The sequence below is a fragment of the Notothenia rossii genome, assembly GCF_949606895.1.
Source record: "Notothenia rossii genome assembly, chromosome: 3".
Classification (NCBI taxonomy): domain Eukaryota; kingdom Metazoa; phylum Chordata; class Actinopteri; order Perciformes; family Nototheniidae; genus Notothenia; species Notothenia rossii.
In genome coordinates, this window is record NC_136901.1 from 59,364,794 (window position 1) to 59,391,383 (window position 26,590).

Sequence of the window (26,590 nt, forward strand, 5' to 3'; positions counted from 1 at the left end):
GATTACTGAGAGAAAATTATTAAAAGAGATAATTATTCAGTGTTGTTACTTTAAAGTGTTGTTACTGACCTTTTTCTCTTTTATTTTCTTTACCTCACCTGTAACTGCCGAGACCCTGAGGAACATGCACACTGGTCTGACCTGCTCTGGCAACCTGATTTCCACTGTACGTAATAGTATTTGGTTATGGTATATTATTTATATACATCAAAGGCACAATGCACCCCCCAGAGACACACATGTATTGAGTGTGATATTTTGCATTGGTCATGTGAAATCATCTTTACATACTAGAAAACTGTAGGAGCGGCAACTTGTTTTGAAATTGAATTTTTAATATCCGATAATAAAGTTGATCTGTTTTCTTTATTCTTCTCTCTTCCCAGCTCCATCCATCACCGTTCTCTGTTCCTGCAGGTCCTGCTTGCTAATCAATGCTCATATTTTTTTACACAATTACAAATAAAGTCAATGTATTGTATGACATGAAGTTGTGCTTCATTCTGAGTCAACAATAAATTCATTCTGCCTTCAGCTGCAAAATTATTGTGGACTGCACCGACATCCATGTAGCTGCCCCCCCCCCGTAAGATGAACCAAGCAAAGTTGACATACTCAACATACAGCTGTGCTCTTAAGTTTACATGAAGAATTTGTGAAATATTGGTAATAACAGGTTTAAATGATTATTAGTAATTCATTATATAATTGTCTCATTGTAGATGAGCAGACAGGGAGCCAGACGAGAAAAGCAGAATATGCAGCTGCCATTTTCCGCATGGAAAAGAGAAAGGGCCAAGTGTATTTGAGTGGACAAAAGAGAAATCCCAAATACGAAAAATAAAGTTATACAATTTACAGATATGTATACAAATAAATACATATCCTATATACATCATGTATAATGATGGTGTATGATGTAGGAGGAAGTGTGGTAGATAACAAGTAAATAGAGTTAAATACAGATCCATGTTACAGCAAAAGATGGAATAACTAAGAAGCATGCAGTATAATAATAATTACATGCAACAATTAAATAACTGCTCAGCATCTCCACCGCAATCCCAATCTGCTGTGTCCTGTCTTCCTCCCCTCTGCATAACACCCCATCACACATACGAAACACAACGCAGAGTCCGAGGGTGTTAAGAGTATGTTTATTTAAATGTCCTCCTCTCTACTGGCCAACACAGGGAGCATATGCTGGGTGTAGAATTGTTCCAGGAGGAGGAGATTTCCATGCCATGCAGGGTCTTTGGGGATGGGGATGATGATCCCCTCCTTCGTGGTCCACAGTAGCAGAGACTCCGGTCTGTGAAGTGCAGCTGTTATATAATATACAATACATTTTTTTGAAAAACATTTGATCAACAAAAAAGGATTTGGTCAGGATCTAGAGTCAGTGTGTAGTTTATTAATTAATCAATGCTCTCTACATTAGGAAAACACATACCAGTGTACCAGAGGGAGTCACACACAGCTGTGCCTAGATAACCAAACAAATTGACAACAGGGATGCAAACTCATCAGGTATGAAAAAGGTGACAAGGATCCGAGCCCCCCGACCCCACAGAATATCGGCTTTAAAATGAGGAATAACAGAGGATTTTAGCAGAACAACTAAAGCAGCAGTGTTAATATTAACAGAAACGCCATAGAGTCACATCTAATAGAAATATATAAAAAGCATTTATTTTAATTTTGTAGCAGTCAGTTTATAATTTTGGCAGCACTGTTGAGCATTTTGAAAATGTATTTTCATGCCTCTGTGCAAGGCTTAGTCTTTCTATCTTTATAGCCACATGGTGTAAAGTAACTAAGTTCATAAACTCAACAAGTACTATACTTGGGCACAATTTTGAGATACTTGTACTTTACTTAAGTATTTCAATGTTTTGCTACTTTGTACTTCTACTCCACTACAGTTCAGAGGTACATGGTGTACTTCTACTCCACTAAATGTATGTAATACCTTTAGTTACTTTACAGATGTGGATGAATGATGTGAAATATAATCAAGTGTTATCAGACTTTAGTTCCACCTGGAGTAAATCCAAAAGCTACCCTGCAGTATACAAAGTCATTCAAACTAGCTGCACCTTTACCAGCTTTGAGAACACTTTCATGATCAATCATTATAAAACATATCATATTATTCTGAAATGGACCAATCTGCAAAATGACTACTTTTACTGTCGCTACTTTCACTATATTTTGATAATAATACTTTTCTACTTTTACTTGAGGAACATTTTGAATGCAGGACTTTTACTGTAACAGAGTATTCCTTCACTCTGGTACTTCTACTTTTACTCAAGTACAAGAACTGAGTACTTCTACTTTTAATCAATTACAAGATATATACTTATACCACCTCTGTTTATAGCCTATGAAAAAAACGATTAGAAAACGAAGGCTAAAGCTAACGTTAGCAGATAGTGACAATGTATGCTAGTTAGCTAGCTCAACGATAATATTGCGACGGGAAAAAAAAAAACTTTTCAGTGCACATCACGCTCTGCCGCTCCGACAGGGAGCTCTACTCTGAACACCTGAACGGCCTGTTCTAACAGCTGTTCACCAGCGGTCCAGTCTGTGCCACAGGGACTCCGGACGCACAGTTAATATTAACGAACGCACCGTAGGTAATGTAGCTGCTGAAGCTAGACCAGGGGTGTCAAACTCATTTTAGTTCAGGGGCCACATGGAGGAAAATCTATTCCCAAGTGGGCCGGAGCGGTAAAATCATAGCATAATAACAAAAAAATGACGACAACTTCAGATTGTTTTCTTTGTTTAAGTTTAGTGAACTTTAGTGCAATAACAGTACAAGCACATTTAGACTTGGCGTATCAACAAAAAGCCATACAACAACATTAAGTCATATACTGGGAATGAACAAAATACAAAAACTCTTCTCAAATAACTAATTTGTCATTTTAACATATTAATCCTGTACTAACTCACCAAATGATTGAGACAAATTGAGGTAGAAACTTTTCAAGAGGGTTGAGTTACTTACTTCCTGCCTTGTAGGCTACATTACTTATTGATAAATAAAAGCTGTGCAATGCATGAACAATTTCAACAAACCTAACTTATGAACTGAAGTTACTGTCATTATTACAGTAAATCACACACTGTTCACTTTCTTTCAATCTGCACAGAAGACAATCATTTTTTAGATAACTATATCAGGGTGCAGTGTCTTATGCAGCATTTTAAGTTGGGTTACCCACTGTTGTTTTTGCTCCTGAAACCTGGCATCTTTTAGCTTTCACAAGTGCATCAATATCAGGGGTCAAAGCCTGAGTGGCAGCCAATTTCAGGATGTCATTTAAGTGCTTGTGCGTGAGCCTTGAGCGCAGCTTTGTTTTATTGATGCTCATTACAGAGAAAACTTGCTCACAAATATACGTGGTTCCAAACATGCACAACACTTTTGCAGCAAGGGCTGTCAAGTTGGGGTAACCTGGCAAAAGATACTGATAAAATGTGTCTAAGCCAGCTGCAGCAAATTTCCTCTTCAAATCTGAGTCACACTGCAAGTCTATTATTTCAAGTTGAATGTTGACGGGCAGATCAGAGGCATTCGCGGTGAATGGCGAGCAGAAAACTTTGAAGTCTTTCTCCAGTTCACCAAAAATCTGAAAGCGTTGCTCAAACTCCCGCAATAGTCCTATTAGTTTATCTTTGAACCGCTTCATGTCTGCGACATGTTGGGTATCGCACACATTTTTCAGACAAGGAAAGTGCGCTGCATCACCTCCCGCGAGCTGCGTCTCCCACAATGACAGCTTCAACTTGAACGCACATACGCTGTCATAATACTGCGTTACAACTTTGTTGCGCCCCTGCAGCATTGTGTTAGTTATTCAAGTGCTCTGTAACATCCACCATGAACGCAAGATCCTGCATCCATTCTTTGGACTTAAATTCTAACACTGGTCTGCCTTTTTGTTTCATGAATTGTTCAATTTCCTCTCGTAAATCAAAGAAACGCCTCAGCACAATGCCTCGGCTTAACCATCTTACCTCGGTGTGGTAAGGCAGGCCGTAGTTGTGGTCTTTATCTCTGAGAAGGTTGTCAAACTGACGGTGATTCAAGCCTCTTGATCGGATGAAATTAACAGTTTGGACGACCACCTTCATGACGTTATCCATCTTTAATGACTTGCAACACAATGCCTCCTGGTGCAAAATACAGTGAAAAGTCCAAAAATCACGTCCTCCATTTGCAGTCTGCACTTTTTCCCTGAATTTCGTCACAACACCTGCTTTTTTCCCGATCATTGAAGGCGCACCGTCTGTAGCCACGCTGACAGCGCGTGACCAGTCCACTCCGACTCTGTCCAGGGCACCCTCGAGTGTGTTGAAAATATCAGCCGCTGTCGTGGTATCCGTCATCGGCACCAACTCCACAAACTCCTCGGTTACGGTCAAAGTATCATCAACTCCGCGGATGAATATGGCCAGTTGCGCAACATCTGTAATGTCCGTGCTTTCATCAATTGCAACTGAAAACGCAATAAACGACTTAACTTTGCGCTTCAATTGGCTGTCCAAATCCTCCGAAAGATCAGAAATCCTGTGTGCAACTGTGTTTCTTGTCAGGCTGATATTTTCAAAAGCTTGACGCTTTTCAGGGCACACAATCTCTGCAGCTGTCAGCATGCATGTCTTCACAAATTCACCCTCGCTAAATGGTTTTGAAGCCACTGCAATTTCATTAGCAATAAGGTAGCTGGCTTTCACTGCAGCATCGCCGATTTCTCGGCTATGAGTAAACACAGACTGCTGTTTTTTCAGACCCGCCAGCAATTCCTTCACCTTTTCGCTTCTCTGTTTTCCTTTCAAGTTATCATATTTGTCGGCATGTTGAGTCTCATAGTGGCGACGAAGGTTATATTCTTTCAGCACTGAAACGTGCTGCGAACAAACCAAACACACGGGTTTCCCATTCACTTCCGTGAATAAATAGGAGGATGACCATTTTTCTTGGAAAACTCTGCACTCTGTGTCCACTTTTCTCTTTTTTGATAGCGACATTTTGGGGAGTGAGGAAGCCAAGCACGATAGACTGTAAACACAGGATTACTTCCTCAGCCCCGTTATACATAGTTTGCTCGCTTCACATAATTGCTATTGCGACACCCAGTGGACACATTTAGAACAGCAGTTTCTTTCATTGAAAAATTGCAGCTCTTTTTATTTTTTATACTTTCCAAAATCATCTCGCGGGCCGGATTAAACTTGTTCACGGGCCTGATCCGGCCCGCGGGCCGTACGTTTGACACCCCTGAGCTAGACCATCATCGCCGAGCAGCAGAGGCTTATTATACATCATGAGCAGAGCCGACAGGCAGGAAGACTCGAGCACACAGCTCGCGCTTCATTATAATATATTTTAAAAAAGCTCGTGGCCGCACATTAATCCGGGTCCCAGACCCCCTCCCATACCCCAAAAATATTTTTATTGCAGATCTACAGGAATCACAAAAACGACCTATTTTGGATTCAAAACGGAGAATTTCGCCGAAAGGTGACAAGTTTGCATCCCTGGACAAGATAACCAAAATCCTTGAATCTACACACAGCAAATAAACTCAAATGACACAACGAGATGTAAAAAGGAGATCACACATATAGTCGATTATAGAACTGGCCGCTTCAATCTGAAGAGCAACTAAAACAAAACACGGGAGTGTATCTTGTTCTTGTGAACACTAATGTTATCCACAGCATACACAGACACCACAAAGTTCTTAAGGAGAAAACTAGTTGCTAAAACAAAACACGTTAATGTACCTTGTTAGCTAGCTGACATTAGCCTTAAACATTGCACTCATATTACTCACTGAAACCTTGTAAAGCCGGTCCCGCATGCTGGCTCTTACAGAACCGCTCCCTTTCGTGTATGTACAGCTCTCAACATGCCCAGACTTGTAGTGATTTTCACCTCGTTTTATACTTTTTCGCCTCATTCTGAAAGAAACAGGTGAAATTTACTAACGTGACAGCCATCTTTGTGATGGTGACGCGTATTGTGCGAGACCAGAGACCTGTAGTTCACTGAGCGGTTTCACACAAAAAAATGTGTAACTTCACAGTTTTACGACACATTTTAATTTTTTTGACTTGCAAAATGTTCTTTTAATTTGACAAACATCATATGTGTCATTCGTGGCACAATTCAAACGGGATCGAAAGATGACTTTTCTCTCTCCATTGACGTCAATGTATAATTTTCCGCTTCCGGGGTCCCATGGGTCGGAAGTAGATGGGCGGGACTTCGCCTCTCTATAGACCGTTCGTGACAGACTTTTAAAGGTAAGAAGAAGTTTAAAGATTTATATTGCGGATATTATCAGTACATCTGATTCAAATTAACATGTGTATTAAAGGATGTCAGTGGATTATCCCTAAATTAGTACATTTAGGGAACGTTTACAGATAACAGATAAAGCTAGGATAACGGATCAAGTTAGCAACACACGTTGAACAGCCTTTTAATTGTAAATTCCGTTCTCTTAATGTCATTTCGTCCAACGTTGTTGAATTAGAGAAGAGGGGCTTCTAAAAGGGATTGTATGCGGGGGTGGAGGGAGTTAAATATTAGATAAATATAACTTTGGTGCGTGTAAGAGTGAGTGTTTTTAGCAGAGCCATATTGTGTCCTTGTGGTTATGTTGATTATTACCTGTCTGTATAATGTTGCAGCTCAGCTGATTTTGGATTGATGGCAAAGGGAGAGGGACTTAAGTGAGAGTCAAAACACAAGGTAAGTTTAATACTACTGTTTTATATAAGTAAGCATACTAAACATGTATTCTATCACTGTATTATATAAGTAATCTTGTTAGTAACCTACTGTATGGCAGGTGGAGGGGTAGTGATGTTACAGGTGGAGGAGCAAAACTGCAAAACTGCAAACTCACAAGACAGAGAAATCAAAGTTTGTTCTCCAGAGAAGAGGTTGATTTCACTTCATTTATTTCATATTTTCTAAAGATGAGGAAATGGCAAAAAAAAAAACTTGAGAGCTGTAACCAAGACAACTCTAACAACATGAGTAGAGAGCCACAAAGGTTTTTCAAGTCCCTCTCTTACTCCATTTTGCCAACCCAAACTTCCAGGTACATGACGGGACACCTTGCTTGTTTTTGTTGTTTGCACTCCTCTGGCTGGGTGCTGGCAGGTGGAGGGCAGTAATGTTGGCAGGTGGAGGGGCAGTGATGTTACGGGTGGAGGGGCAGTGATGTTAGCTGTTACACACCAGGCTCAAACTTAACACATTGCATCCTTCTTTGCAGTGTCCTTATTCCTGGAAGGGGAATCTGCAATTCCTGCAGAGTTTTGCAACCCGTTGGTCTGCACGCAAAGCACATTTTTAAAGCCTTCTTAATTGTCTCATTGCTCCATTTCATCCCCTTTGTGGTGAGTCTGCCTAATGCCTTAAGTTGGTCTTTTGAAAACGTTTTCTTATATTTGTTTTCCCTAATTTTCATTGTTTTCTTGAGAGCTGCATTTTCCTTCCAGATTTTTCTTAATGCAGACTTTGCTTTTTTGGTGATTCCTTCTTGGCTCTTTAATTTTCTCTTTAATTTTTTTAATAGATCTGTTTGACTGGCTGCTGGTTCCCTCGTATGCTGACTGGCTGCTGTTTCTCTTGTATGCTGACTGGCTGGTGGTTCCCTCGTATGCTGACTGGCTGCTGGTTCTCTCGTATGCTGACTGGCTGCTGGTTCCCTCGTATGCTGACTGGCTGCTGGTTCCCTCGTATGCTGACTGGCTGCTGGTTCCCTCGTATGCTGACTGGCTGCTGGTTCCCTTGTATGCTGACTGGCTGCTGGTTCCCTCGTATGCTGACTGGCTGCTGGTTCTCTTGTATGCTGACTGACTGCTGGTTCCCTTGTATGCTGACTGGCTGCTGGTTCCCTCGTATGCTGAGTGGCTGCTGGTTCCCTCGTATGCTGAGTGGCTGCTGGTTCCCTCGTATGCTGACTGGCTGCTGGCTGAGTGGGTGGTGTCCACCCTCCCTGTCTCTCCTCACTAGCCATGTCCTCTCTTTCTTCACCCTCACTTTCCTTTCTCTCAGTCTCCTCATCCCTTCTTCCCTCAATCTTTGAGACCAATGTAAGTAGAAGATATGGCACTGTAGATTTTCGAACATTTAAAATATTATACCACTTAAAAATAAGAAATATGACTTTTGTTACTAAAAGTTCATACTTATTATACCTGTGTCACCTTTCACTCTATAGCTGTGATCATGAGCTATGGGCTTTGTAGATACAGGTCCCGGGGTCAATCGTGGTGCAGGGGCCCTTCTCTTTTTGACCACAGGGTGATGCACGAAGACGGTGGGTATAGCCTCTGCTCTCAGCCTAGTCTTGCCCTTTTTTTGTCTTGACAAACTGGTCTGCTTCAAAATGTGCCTGCGGAGTGACTTGAGGTTACTTCACACACAGAACAACTCAGTTTTGTCTGCCCACATACATATTCCATAGTGGTTGAATACACAGTATTAGGAAACACTTTATACTTACTGGACATGTTATACTCATTAAATACTGTATATAAAATATGACCAAGAATGTGAGACAACTTTATAGAAATTCATATCACATCTGTTACTGATGCCATTTGTCATACTTTGTTAAACTCACAAATAATAAAGTTCCATAACTTCAGTTGGGAACAAAGACTACAACTTATCTCCCCAAGGCAATTTCCCATCCAATAGGTGTGCTATATAGGTGTGTATAACCCTTTCTCCTGTCTGTTACTCCCTCTTTCAGCACAAGAACCAGAGGGGGCTTCAATGGAGCCTGAATACCTGCATTGAGACCCTCACCCTGCACCCTGAGTCTCAACTCTGTGTTTTTCAAGCCTTTCCCTATTTTTTTGTATTAAACAAAACATTAAGCTTTCCCAATGGTGTGGTTTTCGTTTTGTGAAAAAGTGCAAATGCAGTGTTTGTATATAATAACCTCACATATTTTTTTGCTGTTGCTCGTGAAATTGCTCCTGCTGACTTGAGCCAGCCATTTTTTCCTGCGCTCTGTGTCAGTGGGGAAGCCGTACATTCGTACTCCTTTCTCAGCCATTTGAGCATCCCCAGGCAGCACAGCAAACCATGGTGGCGACTAGGAGGCAGCACAGCAAACCAGGACAACACGGAGGAAAAGGCACAGACAAACTGCATGATATGCTATTCAATGTTTATTAAATTCCATGTATTTGTGGATGTTCCTAAAACAACACATTTAACATCATCATCATCATCATGCTGCTGCTGCTGCTGCTGCTGCTGCTGCTAGTCCTTTGATAGTCACCTGTCGGTCTCCTGTCCTTTCTGAAAGCCATAAAGATGACATTAGTCATTTACATAACTTGTGTCCTCAATTACCATTGGATTACTGAAACCATGAATTTAAGAAAATGGTAGAAATGAATCTAATCTGAATTTTGAAGCATTCCTTTAGATCCCCTCCCTCTAAATATATCAATAAACATTAGAAAGTGATGCTCCTGACTACCATACAAGTTTAAGAAGATAATATTGGTTTTAAAGAATTCCAAGCTATAAACAGCAACAGGCTCTTTAACCAAGGCACTGTTAGCCTAACATGTAAACTAGTTGTTCACACTAATCCTAATATTATCACTTAATATTAGAAAATTCTATTTAATTTTTTTAAATATATTGATGTAAATACATACACCTATCGATTTGTTGTATAAATATTGCAAATCAAAACCTTTATTCACTAATAATTACCAAAAATCGTAGTTCTATCTCCTGTTATCAATGCATTCACATTGCCCGCCATGAACTTCCGGGGAACGATCCTCGTCTGCATTAACCACGTGACGATAACCGTTGTTGGACTTCCGCTGTCGTAACTCTTCTATCTATATGGCGCTGCTGCCACCGAGCTGGAAGTTCCAGAGCTAGCTGAAGCTACCAAGCTAAGCTAACATGCTCCCCATCTGCACACTGCCGTGGCATTTTACGTTTCTAAGGTAAGCAGACATGAAACTATTCAGCAAAACTATAAATAATAATCTAAGTTATTGAGTTTTTAGCATAATACTTCAGAATCTTAAAATCCCTTAACGTTTGTATGCAATTGTGCTAAATTCAACACTGGAATCAAGCAAATATTAATATGTTTGCATGACATTAGTTATTTATATGTTGATATCACTTAATTATACGTTTAATACATTTAAGTCAAGCTAAGGTACATGTGATGGTAGCTAGTTAGTGCTCTTTCCTGTGAGGCCTCCTCCAAACAGCATAATAACCAGACTATCATTAAAACTAAGTACCAGTTCTAGATCCTTGACTTTAGACAAACAATTCAAAAGACAACATGTATTTAAAGACCAATTTTTATTTGAATGTGCCTCTTAACCTGATACATTAGTTATACAGTAATAGTATTGACAATCTAAAAAAATTGAGCAACTCAACAGTCAACTTTATGTTTCTTATTGTCTAAAGCATTTGTGATTTTCAGTTTCCCCCTCTCATATTCAGTGTGGATGGATTGAGACAGCGTGGTGTCCAGAGAGCTGCAGAGACTTCAGGGAGAAACCTCCGTGTGATGGACGTCCTGTCTGTTGGTTTGGAGAGGACTGAGGGTCTTTCCTCTGTGAGGAGGTCCAGGCCTGATGGAGGAGCCCATGCTGGGCAAAGCTGATACCAACTGCACAGGCCTAGTCTGTCACTTTATTTGACTAAATGTGTTTACTTTAATAGTTTTACACCTTCTGTCCATATGTGCTTTTTATTTCAAACATGTTTGATTAAGTTTTGGTTTCAAGATTTCAAGATTTTCTAAGGTTTGTTGACATATCATATACACAACTACGGTGTAGTTATGCAATGAATGAAAAACTTGGGTCACAGGTTCCTCAACAGTGCATTACAAGAAATCTATCAATATGTGAATACCTCCGCCATTAAACTGTCAAATGCTGCACATGTCTTATAATATCAGTTAAAATAAGTGCTTCAACATAGTTAACATTGCAGGAAAGCAATATATTAGACGTTAAGTACTTTGTCAGGCTTAATATTTATCTGTAGATACCCCCAAAGCTTTTTTCTTATTTGAAAGAAGACCTTAACCTAAAGTATTATTTAATCAAGGTTAATTAGATTGTCTGTTTTGCACATCCTGCACTAAACTCTTTTATTGTAGAGATCACTTACAGTACCTTCTTGATTTTTTATATTCTATATTTCTATCATTGACCTTCTACTTTCCCCCTATGAAAGTATGTAATCTCAATATTTTGTTCATCAAATAACATTATTCAAAAACAATAATTCAATAACGTGCTTTAACCACTAGGCGGTGCACACAAGGTACACACATCATACTAATAATAACTTTGTATTATTAGTGTAGGACACTTATGTATGTATAACTTCTCAAGATGTGTAGTTTTATTCATGTTTTTACATAATTTTACAGGATATTGCTATACTATTTCTCATGTTTTACTTCTAACATTAATATCTGATTTGTAAAACATCACAGACAGAAAGGTATATCCGTCATTTAATGGAAAGCTATTGGAATTGTGATTCCATAGATGTGTCTCCCATCACCCAAATCCCCTGATTATTCTCTCAACTCAGTATTTAGATTCCTATATTCAAAGAAAATCAGTAATATCTTTAAAAACTACAAGTCCTTTTCTATCAGCTGTGCACCAATTGGATCAAATATAAAAGTCGGCCGAATTACTATTGATACTGCAAGGAGAAAAGAAATGGAAGATGTTGTTTAATTGCTGATATATTTATGGTCCACGTCACATATTCAGTTTCCATGGCTGTTCTTCCTGTTTTTCTAGAAGTCTTCTCATCAGGGCTCTATAAATAAAGAATTACGGCAGATGTGTAATATGTAATGCAGCCGAACCGTTTATTACAATGCCGTTATGTGATGACTTTCAAAGAGAAAAGCAAGCACACTCGGAATAAAGTACTATTTTCTTTTTTTAAATGTTTTTCGGATTTCCTATCGCATTAACACCATATCCCAACGTGCATCGCGGCTAAACAATCCAATCACTGAGCTTCTAGCTGAGGATCTTGGGTAATCGGTTCAGTAGGTTTGTGTTGTGTATCGCCATGATGCTCGAAATGTCCCTTATAGGCCTACGTCTGTTTCCGGTGACTTTATTTTGAAATTCAGTTCCTATGAAACGGCTAAAAAGCCTGAGATTATAGAATTAAACGAATAAATAAAAACAAGGATAATTGTGTGTTATTGTTGAGTAAATAACAGTGTGTTATTTAGAAAAGAATAACAAATTAGAAGGAAAAAAAGATTTTAAAAAATACAGATTTCATTATTCTGAGGCTCCGTGCCCCATTTCTTTTCCTCACAGACGATAAAAAAAGTCCGACATTATACGATTACAAATAAAATCAATAATCGTGGCTTGATATTGAGTAATAACACGTTTTTATGGATTACACAGCTTCCGGTCTTCTCAGACCCGACCGTATCCATTTGCGTCTCATATGCACGCAAAACTCGGACTCAGAACTCAATGGGAATAGTTGGCGTATGATAGGCACGCAAAATCGGACTTTAGCGTATCTATTGCACGCATTTTCCAATGTGAAAAGTCTTGTCATTTCTACGCAGACTGAAGAGAGTGGGTTGGTTTTTTTATTGGTTCAGTGGTCCTTGGTATGAAAAAGTTTGAGAAACACTGACTACACTGTCTCAACTGAAAGAGGACCAGAAACACATTAAAAATATAATAAAATGTGGAGACTTTGGGATATGTATCTCCCATTCTTTTACTTTTGGACAATTTACAGACCAAACATGTCGTTGATGTCACTGTTTACCAAACTACCACTTTTTCTGAAAAATGCTTAAAATGATGCAATATAATATGTTAAATACATGGTTTATAATTACTGGGGTTCCATTTCTTCTGATTACCTAATTTGGGCGTGCACATTTGCCACGCGCAAACCTACCTCTTTTGGATTTGGAAAGGTTGGCATGTATGTTAAAGTATCAAGTCACCTCAAGTCAAGTCCCGAGTCATTGGTGTTCAAGTCCAAGTCGAGTCACAAGTGTTTCGTGATTTTGTCAAGTCGGTCCCAAAGTCATCAAATCCACACCTCTGATTTATACTATTCATCTTGTATGAATACAATTTAATTGGCCACAGAAATATGAATATAAGGTAAAAGAAAGTAAACAAAAGGGAAAGGTGATATACTTACCTCTGATTCTTCTGCAGAAGATTATTCATTTTCTTTGTTGTATGTTAAATGTTTTTGTCTACATCATTCAGTATATTGCCGTCTGTTCTATCCAAACCACCTGGTCTCTGGTCTAATTACTTTACTGTCTATCCACTCCAGCAGAGTCTGGAATTATTCTGATCCAATAGCTTAACCCAAGATAAGAAGTGCTACACACATTTCTTGATGCACCGGAGAGGTCTTGTCGTCTTCCCTGCTGCTGTTCCTTGGATGTGACTCGGCACAGAGAAAAGAGAAGGTCAAATGTTTGTAAGCAGTTTTTTTTCTATTTAGCAAATCCCAAAATGGTGAATGGACAATGTGAATGGATTGTGAAGAGTTATATTAGCTATCCTGCGTTAATGCAGAGTTTGAATGGTGTATGCATGCTATTAATAATATTCCTATAATATTTGCCTCCAGTCCTACAACACAGCATTGGGAGGTAAAGAATGTCACAGTGAGACTGTGTGCATATGCATTGTGGCGATAGCTAACTGGTTATGACATTGTTTTCATTGCTGTTGCTTTTCCCTCACTTATGAACCAATACCGGCTAAGACAAACAGAATGAGGCCTCGATTCTCTGCACGCTGACCCTTTTAGCTGACTGGGCAGCAGACATTTTTTTTCACTAATAGTATCAAACCTTTTTGGAGATCCAGGAATGCCTCCATGGTGTATTCATCATTCTCTACTGCAGTAGATAAGTTCTAGAAGTTTTTATTTTTTCAAGAATGAGGGCATGTGTGACATGTCATGTGTTAGGACAGAGCGCAAGGTCAGGTGGGATGAGAAGAAGCAGATTGTTTCATCAATGATGCTTAGTGCTCAAACATAGTTAAAGTTCACGGACCATGTTTCCCTGATGTCCCATTTGTGATGTTCTTCCCACAAGTTCAACGTTCTTTTTGTCCTGTTTTGTTTTGTCCTAATATCAACACCCGGTCTTCCAGTGACTCTGTGTGTTCCCAGTCTGTAGGAGCTCTGCAGAGTATTCATGGATTCATGAGCTGGGGATGGAGCGGGGGTAGAGGGGTGATGTATGTTGTTCTGGGGAGGGGGCCATTTGCAGGACATGAAAGAGGTGACTGTGTCCTTGGCTCTCCTGCCTCTCTTCAGAACTGCTCGTGGGGAGGCTGTGGAACTCAAAGGATCCAGTCTTTCTGTGTGTTCGCTCAGCCTTTGTTTCTCTCTCTACTGCCTTGAAACACAAGAGTGTTGAGCTGGCGGGGGAGCGTATAAAATCTGGAAAGAGATATTTCATCCAACACAGAGGGAACAAAAGACAGAAAACCGTCTTCCCCTCCCTTCCTGTTTTTGGTCAGTATTGGCAACTTTGCTTTGAAAGCTCCTGTGAGCAACTACAGTGAAATACACACTACCAGGTGGAGGGGTATACCCTGCTTCTCCTCTGTGGGGTGGGAACAAACAATGTCAAGTTATGGCTAACAGAAGGTCACGGTACATTCTCACACTTCATCTCACCAATGATATGAGTATGAAGGAAGGTATTAAATATCATGGATGCAGTCACATATCATTGATTCTCTGTTTCAGCCAGAACAGAAAAGCTGAATTGCTGGAATAGCCAAAGGCAAGGCCGGATTAGTACCTCTACGGGCCCCTGGGCACTGAGCGCTCATGGCCCCCCCCCAACCCACGTACGAAGAAGTAACACCATGCCTACCCAATCCTACCAACATGACCAATATTTAGAATTTTCAGTCAATCTGGCATGTCAAATCGCACACCTATTCGTCAAAAGCAGAGACACAGCCACATAGTTCAACCAAAGTAGGTCTAGCCTTTTGCCCTTTTAGTCAAAAATCACAAGACAAAGATACAATGGATGAGATCCCAAGACAGTGTACGGCTCAGGAATACCTAGGTAATATCACTCAAAACCTCAAAAGAACAGCATCCCACTTAATGCCAAAACATGACTGGCTGGCTGTACAAGTACACACGGAGTTTTATTAGTTACAAACATTGAGAGTTACAAAAGTAAAATATGTAGTGAAATGGTGTGGTTGCTCAACTAAGTGATCATTATGTGATAGAAGATTGTGTGTGTGTGTGTGTGTGTGTGTGTGTGTGTGTGTGTGTGTGTGTGTGTGTGTGTGTGTGTGTGTGCGTGCGTGCGTGCGTGCGTGCGTGCGTGCGTGCGTGTGTGAATGAGTGTGTATGAGAGACAATGAATCTTACCTTTTAGAAGTGTTTCTTCCTTGACTTTCTCTTTGAAAAGTCTGTGATTAGGTCATCAAAATCCAGATCCCTCACAAGATCAGACTCGATGGCCATCAAAGAAAGGGCTGAAAGTCTTTTCTGAGCCATGGTTGTCCTCAGTTCATTTTTGATGCGTTTAAGCTGTGAAAAGGACCTATCACCCTCGCAGGTGGTTACAGGCAGTGTGAGAAAAATCCTGAGCGCAACAAAAACATTGGGGAATGTTGTCTGTAGTCCATGTTTAAGCACCACCTGCAGTCTGTTTGCAGGAGTTGTATCTGGCTCTGTGCAAAAGCCCTAAACTGGATCAGCTCATCTCCTAATGACTTATCCAAGTCAGTAGGATATGATGAGTTGAGAATATTGGCCCGTCTGCGGAGATAAGTGTCATCACAGCACATGTCAAATAGGACTCCAAAGTGATCATGTATGTCTTTGTATGCATCCAGACGTTTGCTAAGTCCTGAGAGCAACCTGTCAATAATTACATTGAATGTCTCAACCTGGAATTTTTTACTGCCAGTCAGTGCCACCTCGTGCTCCACTGTCTCGTCATCAAATCCTCGTCTTTTACCAACAAGGTGAGTCTCATGCTGGTATGTCTGTGTCACGCCGGTGACGGCCCGGGCAGATGTCTCAAAGTCCGAAAATGTCCCTCGCAGTGATGCAACATAAGTGCGCAGCAATTCCAAAAGTCGCACAGCGGTCATTAGGTCAATGTCTTTCTTTTGCAAGCCAGTAAGGTTGAATTGGTGCAGTACAGTGTCCCAAAATATTGTCAGAAGAGCAGTCTCTAGTTTCCCAAGTTTGCCACACAGCGCAGAGGCCTCTCGCCGTGTGTCCCGACGCTCTTCGTCATCAGCCGCCAACATTTGTAAAGCCTCTCTAATACCTCATTCACACCAACGGTGTTTCAGGGCCGGTTCGGAGCTGGAGCTTGAAAAGCTGCAGGTTTTCCTGTTCACACCGCAGCGGAGCAGCCTCTTAGCTCCGGAATCCGGTTCGTTTCAAGCACAAAAAAATTGTCCGGCTAGAGCAAAAGCACCGCATACATCACACTTACATCGAGGCGGGGCAGGGGCAGGGGCGGGATCAACTCCTGAACAACATCAAAAAGCCCGCGTTTTATCCAGTTTGTACACAACGATGGAAAAACTTAACAAGCAGCAGTGGTCCACTGAAGAGACCAGCTACCTGCTGGGAATCTGGTCTTCCGAAGAGGTACAGAGGAAGCTGGAGCACAATCGGCCATTGTTTTTGTTGTCGGTGTGAGCTGTGAGGGGTTTCCGCGCGGTTTGGCTTTATGAAGCAGGCACACAAACGGTTACGTAATGACGCAAGCGATGACGCAATGACGCAGCACCAGTCGGACTCTGGGCGGTGTGAAAAGAGCCGGAGCTAAACCGAAGAACCGGTTCTGAACCTGAAAAGCTCTAGCATGGAGCTTGAACCGGAGTTGCGTTGGTGTGAATGAGGTATTATTGCAGTGTAATTCTCACAAAGAGCTCTTGTGGAGTCTCCTCTGCAGCTTCATCTTGTACAGGAGAGAGATTTTAGCGTCAGTGTGACGTTTTCAGTAAACACTTTATTCCATCGGTGGGTAAGCAGAGCAAAAAGTATAAAGGGCTTGAAGTATATAAAAAAACTGGCTTGCTTCACGACAACTATTTTCAACACAGTTGACACCAACCAAATTCAACGAGTGTGCTGCGCACGGAATGTAATGTATGAGTGGGTTGCTTTTCTTGAGATGAGCTTGCAGCCCATTATATTTTCCTGACATGTTGGATGTGTTGTCATAAGCCTGGCCATGTTTGAGAGATCCAGCCCTATATCAATGACCATCTTCATCACACAAGATGAAAAATTTTTTTTTTTCATCTTGTCACTGAGGGCCCTCTTTACTCAAGGGCCCCTGGGCACTTGCCCAGGTTGCCCATATGGTTAATCCGGCCTTGGCCAAAGGTAAACATTTTCTCAAAAACTGCTGCACTGCAAATGTTACATGTGAACAAAGAATCAATGTGTAAAGTGTGTATGTTATGTAGTGACAATCACACAGTATCACCAACCAACGGCTTTATGAGACATTTTAGCATCTTCAGTGTTTAGATTTTTTATTTCACTTATCAACCTGGTTTCCCGCAGCAGGGGCAGCTGGGAGAAAGCTCTAAAAATCCTCCAACACTTCCACCTCGGCAGCGAACAGCAGCCATACACAGTTAGCAGCTCGCTAGTGAACAAAGTGACCAACTCAGCGTCTAAAGATCCAGAAATATTCTCAGGAGTTGTTGGAGAGCAGACACAGAGTTTGGACATTAAATGTGTTGGATTATGATATTCATTAGGTGGACACAGCACTTCTTCTTCTTTCGTGTAACGTCAGAGGTCCAACTCGGTGTCGTGTAGCCATGCCCGCATCTCTGGTCCTAAGTCGAAGAGACTGGCTTCCGAGGGTGGTCTATATAAAGGGCAGGTGGTTATTATATGTTCGGCTGTTTGTTCAGGGTCACCGCACTCGAATGCAGAACTGTCTGCTAGGCCCCACTTCTTCATTGATGTTTTGAAGCGACCGACCCCAGTTCGTAGGCGGTTTAGTGTGGTCCATTGCCGGCCTGGTAGGTCGTCTCCTCCTATGGCCCCATCTCCTGGGTCCCAGATGTAGCGATGGATGCGGGAGGGCCCGGTTATCTCCCACTCCTGCTTCCAAGCAGCCGCCAACCATGCAACTCTGGAGAGGTCCTCAGAGGTGGAATTGAGAATCTCTTATGCTGCCTTGTTGAAGGGGAGGCGGGACTTGAGCCTACTTAGGGGCGCTGCTCTCGTTGTCGTGTTATGCAGGATGTGCCAGTCATGCTTTTGGGTTTTTCTGGCCAGCGCGAGGGTGGCAGCCTCCCGTCGGAGGCCGGCCGGAGCTATTCCCGTGAGGACTGGCAAGAGGGACACAGGGGTAGGCTTCAAGCATCCAATCATAATCCTGAGGGGACACAGCACTTTTGGAACAGGGCTGAAAGGATTATGGGATGCTTCAATGATCTGTTTGGTGTTTCAGACAAACACTTCAGAGACAGGATCTGTATATATCTGAGGCCTTTAATGTATTGAGGCCTTACGGTGCTATAAATACTGTTCTGTAAATACTGTGCTATTACAGTACATTCACATACATTCGGAGGAATTAGTAAGATAAGATATACTTTAATAAGGTATACTTAAGATAAGATATACTTTATGGATCCCAAATTGGGAAATGTTTTTGACCTTGCCTTATAGTTTCCATTAATACCACAGTTTAATTCCCTTATTGTATGTTTTAGTCTATACATTTAGCTGAAAGCTAGTTAATTAGCATATCAAAACACAAAGTTCAGTTAACTCATCCCAGTCTGTAATGTCTTCTTTAACCCTGATGATGTCATCACAACACATTTACAATGACAATGAAGCACTTGTAGGACATTATTAGAAATAATATTTTCTTTTTTATCTGAACATTTGTTATATTTTAGGCTCTCTTGTTTTGGAGCCATAGTTGATTTTAGCCAACCTGCAAGGTATTTTATAATCAATCAATCAATCAATCAATCAATCAATGTTTATTTGTGTAGCCCAATATCACAAATGTTACATTTGTCTCAGTGGACTTCACAGTTTGTACAGAATATCAGTATGACAATATGACACCCTCTGTCCTTAGACCCTCACATCGTACAAGGAAAAACTTCCAAAGGAAAAGCCCCAAAGTTTAAAGGGGAAAATGGGAGAAACCTCAGGGAGACGTGCAATAGATGCTGTGTGTAAGTCGAAAAGATAATACATTTACAACATAGGTAGACCAGATGTTTGGAAATGCATGTGTCTATAATAATAAGATGAATCCACGAGGATGTCAACAATCCTGTGGGAGCCATCAGGGAAGTAGTATGATGAAAGTCAGGCAGGACCACAGTGACAGGTTCAGCCACGACTTGAAATCCAGGACTCAGGATCCAGGACTCAGGATGCAGGATCCAGTGCTCAGGATCCAGGACACAGGACCGCAGCAACAGGATCAGCCACAACTCAGGATCCCGGCGTAGATAGACACCAAAAAGAAATTTGGGAGAAGCTGGGAACATGAGAGTACACAGGTACAGACAGATAGAAGGAAGAAGTAAGGTGTCCCCCGACAGTCTAAGCCTATAGCAGCAAAACTAGGGACTGAATCTAATCAGCCCTAACTACAAGCTGCTGCACCCCCGCTGTCTCACGGAGAGATACCCCAGGTCCTTCCTTCCTGCAGCGGTCGGACAACCAGCACAGCCCCTAGTAGACCCCCTCCCTCCCCTACACACACCACAACACAGACTATATCACCCCTTGCTGCTAAATACCAATCAACTATGTGCAATATGTGCTATATGTACAATATATATATGCCGTTAATAACTGTCTAATTTATACCTGGCTGCCAGACAGTTGGACATTGTACGAAAAGTCAGCACACTCAGCACGGATAGTGCGCGCAACATGATTGCAGCATCCAGGCAGCTCCCGTTCGAGCATATGCCTTGAGTTACACATAGCTCCAACGATCCATCACAGTGTCTCTACACACACGCACGCGCGCGCGCACACACACACACACACACACACACACTGTATTGTATTGTTGTATTGTATGAGAGAGGTTCCAGGTTGAATTGAGGCGGATATTTGTAATGTTCAGAGGGTGTTATGTTTAATATTCATGAGAATATTTGTCATTGATCAAATGATAATAAACAAACATTTGCATAAAGCATATTTGTCCACTCATATGTTGATAAGAGTATTAAAAACTTGAAAAATATCCCTCTAAGGAACATTTAGAACAGATAAAAAATGTGCGATTAATTTGCGATTAATCGCGATTAACTATTTTAATCGACTGACAGCTCTAGTTATAATAAACATACATACATACTGTATGTTAAATGGATATACCCACCTTCTTTAATTTATCTTTCCATTCCCACAACAATATACATAAATAAATGGCATATTTTGGACATAGTTCGAATGGTGATTAATCATGATTAATACATTTTTAAGCTGTGATTAATCTGATTAAAAATGTTAATCGTTTGACAGATAATATTGCCTAATGGAAGCATACATGTATATAATGTGAACAAAATAGGTCCAAGCACTGAGCCCTGTGGCACTCCATGGCTAACTTTGGTTTGCATGGAAGATTCATCGTTGACACACACAAACTGAGAGCGTTCAGTTAGATAGGACCTAAACCAGCCTAAAGCAGTTCCCTTGATGCCAACTAAGTGCTCTAGTCTTTGCAATAGGGTGTCATGGTCGATACTATCAAATGCAGCACTGAGATCGAGCAAGACAAGAATAGAGACAAGTCCTTTGTCTGAAGCTATTAGGTCATTTGTGACTTTAACCAGAGCTGTCTCTGTGCTTTGATGTGTTCTAAAGCCAGACTGAAAATCTTGAAATAAATCATTGTTTTTTAAGTAATCACACAACTGTTTTATGACCGCTTTCTCAAGAATTTTTGAGAGGAACGGAAGATTAGAAATAGGTCTATAGTTGGCTAAAACCTCTGGATCGAGGTTGTGCTTTTTAAGAAGAGGTTTTATCACTGCTACTTTGAATGATTGTGGTTATAAATTGATTTTTGGTTTGCATGGTCTCCTTGTGTTTAAATGCTTCTATAACGTCAACCCTGTACTGCACAATCAAATCATATTAATGTTTATTCATAATAAATACTATAATAATAATAATAATAATAATAAAAGCTGCAGTAATGTCCCATGATGCAATATGAATATATTCCATGAAGATATTGTTTGATGCCAGTCCTTGCTTCCCCAATTCTCAAGTTTGAGATTTCCTGGGGACTGTGGGAACCTTAACTATATTCATTTTATTATGTGATTGGAGTCATGTTGAAAGGCCCACTGCTGAGGGACAACCAGCACTTCCCCCACCCCAGCACAGTCTGTTGCTCAGGTGACCACATCATTTGCCAAACAGAGTTTCAGATAAAGACGCTGGATAAATTCAATGCCAAAGTCCTTCTGTAAAACGATTCTCTGAGGTCCCAGCACTCCCTCAGTGATTCACTCTGAGTTCACACCAGAGTGCTCATCAGTGGCCGGAAAGTTTTGCAACAGGGGAGAGTTTATTAGAAGTGGAGTAAGTACATTTCAATATTACAGAGAATGTGTTTGGTTGGTGGTATGCAGTGTTGCAAGTACTCAGATCCTATACTTATACTATCTTTTGTGTACTTAGGTGGTGTGTGGCGCAGTGGGTTGTGCGTTGGTGTTTGGATCAGGGGGTCACAGACACACACACGCACAGACACACGTACAGACAGACAGGGGTGTGGGGGGGTCACATTTTAAAATGTATATCATATCAGGGACCCCTAAGCTCCTAAAACACATGGTGAAAATTTTTTTTCGTCCCAAAATAAAAAGTCATGCCATAGAGAACTTGAGTACATGTACTTAGTTACTTCCCACCACTGGCAGTATGAGGGAGGTAAGGAATGTCACAAGTAGACTATGTGTCATTTAGGTTTTCAGTTGACTGCCTGAACTAGTTTGCAGGATTTGTTTCCTTTGAGTGGTTGTTACTGATGGGGGGGGGGGGGGGGGTTACTGTTAGTATGTAAAACACCCAGTCTGTGAGTCTGAGGTTGAATGGGACTGGAGTAAAGGTATCAGCATCAGGTTTTGAATTGAACCAGGGCAAAAGACAAAACAGAAAGGGGGGGTTGTGTTGTCAGAGGCACGCATGTGGGGGAGGTGACTAATAAGAGGAACAAGAAAAAACAAGTTTTAATTTAGAGCGGTGAAGAGCAGGCCTCCAGGGCGAGAGAGGGAGAGAGGGATTTGTGTCTGTGAGAGAGAGAGAGAGAGAGAGAGAGAGAGAGAGAGAGAGAGAGAGAGAGAGAGAGAGAGAGAGAGAGAGAGGTAAAGACAGAGAGAGAGTTTAGTTTAGTTACTGATGCTGTCCCGGGGGAGCACATTCTTAAAAAGAGAGGTAGTGAGTGTGCCCTGTTTAAAGAATGAGCAACAGATATGCAGCTGCAGGAAAGGATGGACAACTGTCAGGAGATGGGACTCAATCTGATCCTGGGGGGGAGCTGCTTTTCAAGGACGGCGGGAAAGTGGGACTGGGGAAGAAGGTGACCCTTCTGCGGGGGATCTCCATCATCATCGGCATCATCATCGGAGCGGGGATCTTCATCTCTCCAAAGGGCATCCTGAAGCACTCGGGCAGTATAGGAATGTCCCTGGTGGTGTGGATCGGCTGTGGGGTGCTGTCCCTCTTTGGTGAGTAGCTTCAGATGGAGGGGGGGAGGGGGGGCGAACACATGTCTTTGAGAGCAGCTACAATCACTTGGTAGAGAATGAATAAAGAAAATTATAAAAAGAAGTCCAAGTATGTGACACTCCAGAAGTTCTTTCTTCCCAGGAACGTCCTATAACTTACCAAACGCTCGGGCTAAGCTTGTTTAGTATTAACTGTGAAAAACCAAGTGAATCTTGGGCTCAAGATCAAACCAAACAACTGTCACATATTGTGATCAGGGATCCAGGGCTGAGGCACCCGGTTGCACTCTTGGCAGGGAAAAGAGGAAAGACGGCTATGCCATCAAAGAAGGATCAGTAAACACATACAGACATGCACACCGTCCTTCAAGTTTGAAAATTACACACCCCCCCTTTTTATTGGTTCTCATAATAATAATAATAATAATCCAATAACAGACAGGTGCTTCCTTATTGTAACATGTGGACCAGTGGTAGAAAGTTACTAAGTACATTTAATCAAGTTCTGTATTTAAATACATTTGTGGGGTACATTTTTTTATTTAATGCTACTCTATAGTTTTATTCAAGCAAAAGTAAAGAAGTATGGGCTTCGAAATGTACTTAAGTAAAAAGTAACTATAACTCCGAACTGTTTTATAGAGTTACTGGTAACTGGACCTCACTTTATAGTAATAGAACATTAAAGATATTTTATTTCAAATGGTAATAATGTATGTTTCAACACTGAACAACCACCATTTACGAGACAAGCAAAGAGAAAACAAAGTGGGGAGAGGGAAAAAAACGCCTAGGCTACATTGTAGACTTGCTACTTTATTTAAAATTGTGGGATCCAATTATTATCAACCCAACAAAATAATTTGTGTGTGTGTGTGTGTCTGTCTGTCTGTCTGTCTGTCTGTCTGTCTGTGTGTGTGTGTTTGTGTGTCTGTGTGTGTGTTTGTGCAGAATGATAGAGACAGCAAGATGGCATGATTGCCTTCGAAAATCAAACAAATGACCATTAAGTAACATCGATAGCTGAAAACATCAGTGTAACAATGGTTTCCTGAACCACACATTAATAAGCAGGCTCTGCATTTGATGAACTTTATATGTAAGGCAATTTGTTTTTGAATATTTTATTTATAATTTTCAGGTTTATGTAACAATCAAACATAACAAAAAACATGTAGCATAAAACGCAAAGCAACCCCCCTCCCCCCAAATAACAAAACAAAAGACAAACAAAAGTCTGTGCGTAGATCAAAACACAGCGAGATACTACACATACACAGTGCTACTGTATATCCAGAGGCCTGTTGGTTAATCAGATGATATACCTATGGTGGCGTAAGTGATGCACCTATAAACTCTAAATAAGGCTGCCAGATCTTCAGAAAGGTGTTATATCCTTTTCTAAGACTATATGTGATATTTTCAAGAGGAATACAACTGTTCCTTTCTAAAGACCATTTATCAATGAGGAGAGGAGAGTCAGATGTCCATGTTACTGTTGTGCATTATAGCCAAACATAAAGCAATGTCCATACATTTAATTTGGCCTTTAGTTGAAGATCTATTGAGACTTGTGAACATTTGATTATTATTGAGGATATAGATTATGATATAGATTATGGTCTTCTGGTGGTGAATTAGATTGAAATAAAACGCGAGTTAGCTAACCATACGAATATATTTATGTTAACTAACATGCACTGACGTTAAAGTTAACAAACACATGTGGTGCACACACATGTTGTCGTTTTTAAACTATTGTTTACATAGGCTTTAATGCCATTCATTTTTAAATAAGACCATTTATGCTAATTGCCCAACATATGCAGGTTAGCATCAGACAGTTTCTGTTGTGCTGGGGACCCTACTATACATTTCTAACATAAAACGTTGGTGTACTCAACATTTCCGGGTTCACTATGCTGGTAACTATAGTGAGGAACTGTTGACAAAATGTTGATACTAAACTTATAAGTAAAATGTTCAATGACAACATATATTTAAACAATCTATACTATATATTATCTGCTGATTTCAGCATTATTGCATATTTTTGGGCTCTCACAGCACTTGGTTAAGGCTAGAGGAACATCATGGTCTGTTTTAACACAGAAAAAGCCAGCAGTGTTTTCAGGCATGAGGCACTATTAAACTACATTTAACTAAGTCAACAATCTTTCACTAACCTCACCGTAGGCTTTGTTGCCTCATCCTACCACAGAGAGTTTCTTTCTCCAGGCTTCCTCTACCCAACCTGCTCCCTGAGACTCTGGTGTGGATCATAAAGTACATGTAGCAACTTAGCAGCTTTCACAACAAGTACTTTGCGGTACTTAGTTCCCGGAACTTAGTCCCCCGAACTCTTTAGTCCCTGAAACTGTCCTAGTAGATCGTGTTCACACCGGAATAAGTCCCTGAGGGAGGATTAGGCAAATTAAGCCGCTGACGTCACTTCTTCTTCTTCGGCTTTACTGGCAGGCCGCAAACAACCTCACGCCGTATACTGCCACCCGAAGTCCCGGAGTCCCCCGGAGTTTGGGACTGGCTTCAGTAGAAGCTGCTGGGTAGCGTCCTCCGAGTAAATCGCCACAAGCACCGACAACTCCACATCACTCCACCGCTCCCATGTTTTATTTTGTGTTGCATAAGTTAGTCTATCTCTGTTGGTGCGATAGGCTAATGCTAATAATGCGAGCAAATAAAATGGCAGCTTCACAAAACCTTTCGGAGTGTTACGGGGCGTGGTTTGCAATTCGCCCAGCCAATCAGAAATTGTTAGTGTGACCGACACACCCACAAACCACTTCCTCCCCAGGAAAGTACCTACTCTCTAGCAGGGACTATCTGGGGGTGAAAAGGTTTGCGCAAACTAGGTTCTAGTTCCAGATCTTTTTGGTGTGAAACCAAAATCCCAAGAACGATCGGCCTAGTTCCTGGGAAAAGTACTCCGGTGTGAAAGCACCTCTTGATTCAATTATAAACCTGGGAAAACATTATAAAACTATAGGAGGACTGAAGTAATGCCAGGCACATCTGGGTTTTCAAGAAAATATTGTTGCAGGATCCTTAAATCCTTTAGTTTCTGCACAGTAATGAAAGGTCCAAGCAACATTATCCTCAAATACCCTTCCTTAACCCCTGTCCCGCTTTCCATAACTCGTACTCCCTTAACTTATAATTGAAATATGTCCACCTACATCTGTTTTTCTGAGTTATGGGGGCTCCCACAGTCATGTGTGGCTGATCATGGGGGCCAGGGAAGATGTGGCTGAGACACTTTAACCCACTTTGTTGTTAGAGAGCCAGAGATAACCCTCCCCCTCTGTCCCTGCAGGGGCCCTGTCCTACGCTGAACTGGGGACCTGTATAAAGAAGTCTGGTGGACACTACACATACATACTGGAAGCCTTTGGACCTCAGATGGCCTTCATAAGGCTATGGGCCGAGCTCATTGCTATCAGGTAATGTATGCCTCCTTAATCCTCACTGAACCTAGCCATAAAACTGCATTCATCAACATTAGGTCTGCCCACTATGTGTCATGTAAAAGGGACTTATTGTAATAATATCTCCACTCAAAATGATTACCTAATACTACAGCAGTTGTATGGAGCTTCTTAACATTACTCAGTTCATTGTTTCAGTTTTAGGGCCCACATCTTCCCTCTTTGGGTTCACTCTCTGCCCTCTCAACATGCTGGTTTCCAGCAGCAGATAACTCACGGTGCTCCAC

At 41.2% G+C, this 26,590-nt stretch overlaps 2 protein-coding genes and 1 long non-coding RNA gene across 5 annotated transcripts in view; 2 read left to right on the forward strand and 1 right to left on the reverse strand.

Annotated features, from left to right (window-relative positions):
- Window positions 1-3,867: 3,867 nt before the first annotated feature.
- The window catches only part of LOC307032987 (general transcription factor II-I repeat domain-containing protein 2-like), a gene marked incomplete at its 3' end in the record, with an annotated part of 97,884 nt that continues 75,161 nt past the window's right edge, over window positions 3,868-26,590 (reverse strand). The window contains exon 2 of the mRNA XM_079671256.1: window positions 3,868-5,304. Coding sequence (XP_079527382.1) covers window positions 3,868-5,049 — 1,182 coding nt within the window. The 5' untranslated portion in view covers window positions 5,050-5,304. The remainder of the gene's footprint in view (window positions 5,305-26,590) is intronic.
- On the forward strand, window positions 5,425-8,933 carry LOC307034421. 3 transcript variants are annotated; one of them, XR_013806888.1, is made up of 3 exons: window positions 6,303-6,975; window positions 7,314-7,437; window positions 7,617-8,933. It is a non-coding gene; the product is annotated as an uncharacterized lncRNA (long non-coding RNA). The 3 variants fall into 3 exon arrangements; XR_013806889.1 differs by having other exon boundaries at window positions 6,313-7,136; XR_013806887.1 differs by having other exon boundaries at window positions 5,425-7,437.
- The window catches only part of slc7a11 (solute carrier family 7 member 11), a 28,536-nt gene continuing 24,290 nt past the window's right edge, over window positions 22,345-26,590 (forward strand). Inside the window, 2 exon segments of the mRNA XM_079673185.1 lie at window positions 22,345-22,857; window positions 26,192-26,318. Of these exon segments, the coding sequence (XP_079529311.1) occupies window positions 22,590-22,857; window positions 26,192-26,318 (395 nt within the window). The 5' untranslated portion in view covers window positions 22,345-22,589.